This window comes from Trematomus bernacchii, unplaced genomic scaffold (genome assembly GCF_902827165.1).
Source record: "Trematomus bernacchii unplaced genomic scaffold, fTreBer1.1, whole genome shotgun sequence".
NCBI lineage: Eukaryota > Metazoa > Chordata > Actinopteri > Perciformes > Nototheniidae > Trematomus > Trematomus bernacchii.
Window position 1 is genome coordinate 1 of NW_022988106.1, and position 5,005 is coordinate 5,005.

A 5,005-nucleotide genomic window follows, 5' to 3' on the forward strand; every position below is an offset into this window, starting at 1 on the left:
GGTGTAGTATGTAGTATACAGGTGTAGTATACAGGTGTAGTATACAGGTGTAGTGTACAGGTGTAGTGTACAGGTGTAGTATGTAGTATACAGGTGTAGTATACAGGTGAAGTTAACAGGTGTAGTGTACAGGTGTAGTATGTAGTATACAGGTGTAGTATACAGGTGAAGTTAACAGGTGTAGTGTACAGGTGTAGTATGTAGTATACAGGTGTAGTATGTAGTATACAGGTGTAGTATACAGGTGAAGTTAACAGGTGTAGTGTACAGGTGTAGTATGTAGTATACAGGTGTAGTATGTAGTCTACAGGTAGTATGTAGTGTACAGGTGTAGTATGTAGTGTACAGGTGTAGTATGTAGTATACAGGTGTAGTATGTAGTATACAGGTGTAGTATACAGGTGAAGTTAACAGGTGTAGTGTACAGGTGTAGTATGTAGTATACAGGTGTAGTATGTAGTATACAAGTGTAGTATGTAGTGTACAGGTGTAGTATGTAGTGTACAGGTGTAGTATGTAGTATACAGGTGTAGTATGTAGTATACAGGTGTAGTATGTAGTATACAGGTGTAGTATGTAGTATACAGGTGTAGTATGTAGTGTCCAGGTGTAGTATGTAGTATACAGGTGTAGTATACAGGTGAAGTTAACAGGTGTAGTGTACAGGTGTAGTATGTAGTATACAGGTGTAGTATACAGGTGAAGTTAACAGGTGTAGTGTACAGGTGTAGTATGTAGTATACAGGTGAAGTTAACAGGTGTAGTATGAAGAGCGAACAGTGCCACCACACGTCACTATTTCAATGTGTTCTCAAGTCCAAAGCAGCGTTAGTTGCTCTGGACTCTGAACCCTATCACAGAATGAAGCGAGCCACTATGAGTCAGAGTGTTACTGACGGGAAGCTGCACAGGAGCATCGATGAGATGTTACAGGTGAGTGAACAGAGATATAATGTGAAATTAAAAAGGACTTTGGGTAAAGTTGAAGACAAAAGGTGTTCCCACTGGGAGTCGTACACCGACCCCACATTTCAGACCAATTCGTACACCGCTAGTCCAGTCAGGCGTTAAATAATCACATAAAGACGTATAAATAAAAAATGGGCCTTTTTTCGTGCGTTTTTCAAATATTAAACCTGCGGGAAAAGGTTGTTTTTATTTAAGAATGCGTGGCGTGGGTTGGCACTGTTCCCCTCTCCACAGAGTACCTGAGGCGCAGGTCCGGCCGTGGTACTGCGGGGAGCAGAGACACAGGAAGTCTCCTCGGTCCAGCGTGCACATCCCTCCGTTCAGACAGGGGTTCGTCCGACAAGGGTTCAGATCTACCACACACAGCAGGACACTTGAACGCATCACGACTTTATATACTATATCTCCTCAAATAACTGAGAGTTCAGGCTCTGCTGAGAAGGTTTAGAGTATGATGAGTTTACTCACTGATGTATTTGTACCAGAACTCCAGCTGTGGAACAAGACCCAGAGTTAATGTGTGTCTGCAGGATGCTGATGAAGACCATCAAAATATAAACTGTTATTTTTCACGTTGTTCATAGTTCGTAACAACTAGACATTAAGAGTCCTTGATGTCATTTATTACACAGCTTGGTTAAATACTCCATTCTGATTGGCTCTGCAGTGTTTAAGGACTTGTTAGTGGAAACTGTGAACAGACTTGGACAGAAAACATGGATCAGAGCTGCCTTCATTTAAAATTCACTTGTTGTTGTCGGAGGTCCAGCCGTGGAGCGGAGTTTACTTTCTTAGAGGAAGCACTACGATCATTTTAAAGTCAATAAAATAATTTATTGAGTCGTTGTGTGTTCAGTATGTGACCGTGTAATAAGCAGGATAATTATCCCTGACTAAAACATTTAACACTTTACTGTCACGTGGTTCCCCCCCACCTCCTCACCGTCTTCTCCGTGGTCTGGAAGATCTCGGCCGCCTCCTCCTGGGAGCAGACTTCCTCCTGGCACTCCCTCTCCAGGTCTCCAGGGAGGATCTCCTCCAGGAACGAGTTCGCTCTGCGCCTCCTGGAGGAGGAGCCAAGGAGGCGAGTCGCTGCCGGCCTCTGCAGGAACACTGGAGGGGAGAGGGTTACTGTACGATATGATCACAATACGATATTATCACGATACGATATTATCACGATACGATATTATCACGATACGATATTATCACGATACGATATTATCACGATACGATATTATCACGATACGTTATTATCACGATACGATATTATCACGATACGATATTATCACGATATATTACTATCACGCTACAATATTATCATGACACGATATGATCACAATACGATATTATCACGATACGTTATTATCACGGTACGTTATTATCACGATACGATATTATCACGATACGATATTATCACGATACGTTATTATCACGATACGATATTATCACGATACGATATTATCACGATATATTATTATCACGATATATTATTATCACGCTACAATATTATCACGACACGATATGATCAAAATACGATATTATCACGATACGTTATTATCACGGTACGATATTATCACGGTACGATATTATCACGATACGTTATTATCAGGATACGTTTTTATCAGGATACGTTATTATCACGACACGATATTATCAAAATACGATAATTATCACGGTACATTATTATCACGATACGTTTTTATCAAAATACGATATTATCACGATACAATATTATCAGAATACGATATTATCACGATACATTATTATCAGGATACGTTATTATCACGATACAATTGAACACAATATGATATTATCACAATATAATCACGATTCAATATTAACAAGATACTATACCATCCCATGACTAAAGTAACGATACAATATCATCCAATACAATATTATCATGGTACAATATTATCACAATATTATGACATCCCTGAACTAAAGTAACGATATTAATACAATACTTAGGTCACCATACAGAAATATTGCGATAGAAAACGATACGGTACTATCCCTCCGAGTAGAGAATGAGTCCTCCCCCCAAGTGAAGGAGTTCCAGTATCTCGGGGACTGGTTCTCCGTGAGGGGGCAACGATCGCCTAGTGCTACTAGAACCAGTCACTCTCAGTTCTGACCTCCGACCTCCAGTGTAAATGGAACACAGCGTAAACCAGTGGAGGAGGTTCTTTCTCTGAAGCATCTTTTGGCGTTTCAGTCCTCACCCTCAGTAACTCACCTGAACACCGGACCAGAGCGGAGACGCTGAGCAGCGTAAAGAGAGACAGCAGCATGTCTGTCTGTCTGTCTGTCTGTCTGCCTGCCTGTCTGTCTGTCTGTCTGCCTGTCTTTCTGCCTGTCTGTCTGCCTGTCTTCCTGCCTGTCTGTCTGTCTGTCTGTCTGTCTGTCTGCCTGTCTGTCTGTCTGTCTGTCTTTCTGTCTGCCTGTCTGTCTGCCTGCCTGTCTGTCTGTCTGTCTGCCTGTCTTTCTGCCTGTCTGTCTGTCTGTCTGCCTGTCTTTCTGCCTGTCTGTCTGCCTGTCTTCCTGCCTGTCTGTCTGTCTGTCTGCCTGCCTGTCTGTCTGCCTGTCTGTCTGTCTGTCTGTCTGTCTGTCTGTCTGCCTGTCTGCCTGTCTGTCTGCCTGTCTTTCTGTCTGTCTCCGAGGACAGTGATTGTGTTTGAGGTTATTTAGCAGCTGGTTGATGTTTAACCACAGAGTAAATATTGATGGACAGTTTGTACCTCCTCTCCTCTGAGTGTCTCTACTTTAAAGAGTCCTCTCCTGCTGATGTTCAGGTGTATATCAGTATGTAGTGTCTCTACTTTAAAGAGTCCTCTCCTGCTGATGTTCAGGTGTATATCAGTATGTAGAGTCTCTACTTTAAAGAGTCCTCTCCTGCTGATGTTCAGGTGTATATCAGTATGTAGTGTCTCTACTTTAAAGAGTCCTCTCCTGCTGATGTTCAGGTGTATATCAGTATGTAGTGTCTCTACTTTAAAGAGTCCTCTCCTGCTGATGTTCAGGTGTATATCAGTGTGTAGTGTCTCTACTTTAAAGAGTCCTCTACTGCTGATGTTCAGGTGTATATCAGTATGTAGTGTCTCTACTTTAAAGAGTCCTCTCCTGCTGATGTTCAGGTGTATATCAGTATGTAGTGTCTCTACTTTAAAGAGTCCTCTCCTGCTGATGTTCAGGTGTATATCAGTATGTAGTGTCTCTACTTTAAAGAGTCCTCTCCTGCTGATGTTCAGGTGTATATCAGTATGTAGTGTCTCTACTTTAAAGAGTCCTCTCCTGCTGATGTTCAGGTGTATATCAGTATGTAGTGTCTCTACTTTAAAGAGTCCTCTCCTGCTGATGTTCAGGTGTATATCGGTATGTAGTGTCTCTACTTTAAAGAGTCCTCTCCTGCTGATGTTCAGGTGTATATCGGTATGTAGTGTCTCTACTTTAAAGAGTCCTCTCCTGCTGATGTTCAGGTGTATATCGGTATGTAGTGTCTCTACTTTAAAGAGTCCTCTCCTGCTGATGTTCAGGTGTATATCGGTATGTAGTGTCTCTACTTTAAAGAGTCCTCTCCTGCTGATGTTCAGGTGTATATCGGTATGTAGTGTCTCTACTTTAAAGAGTCCTCTCCTGCTGATGTTCAGGTGTATATCAGTATGTAGTGTCTCTACTTTAAAGAGTCCTCTCCTGCTGATGTTCAGGTGTATATCAGTATGTAGTGTCTCTACTTTAAAGAGTCCTCTCCTGCTGATGTTCAGGTGTATATCAGTATGTAGTGTCTCTACTTTAAAGAGTCCTCTCCTGCTGATGTTCAGGTGTATATCAGTATGTAGTGTCTCTACTTTAAAGAGTCCTCTCCTGCTGATGTTCAGGTGTATATCAGTATGTAGTGTCTCTACTTTAAAGAGTCCTCTCCTGCTGATGTTCAGGTGTATATCGGTATGTAGTGTCTCTACTTTAAAGAGTCCTCTCCTGCTGATGTTCAGGTGTATATCGGTATGTAGTGTCTCTACTTTAAAGAGTCCTC

At 41.8% G+C, this 5,005-nt stretch overlaps 1 protein-coding gene across 1 annotated transcript; it reads right to left on the bottom strand.

The window, feature by feature from the left end:
* Positions 1 to 1,208: 1,208 nt before the first annotated feature.
* On the bottom strand, positions 1,209 to 3,443 carry LOC117475729 (coagulation factor VII-like; the record flags this gene model as incomplete). Its single annotated transcript, XM_034122046.1, has 4 exons — positions 3,212 to 3,443; positions 1,913 to 2,082; positions 1,438 to 1,462; positions 1,209 to 1,322 (listed from the first exon to the last, which is right to left on the bottom strand). Coding segments are annotated over exons 1-4 (364 nt in total), but the record flags the coding sequence as incomplete, so codon positions are not given.
* Positions 3,444 to 5,005: the final 1,562 nt, after the last annotated feature.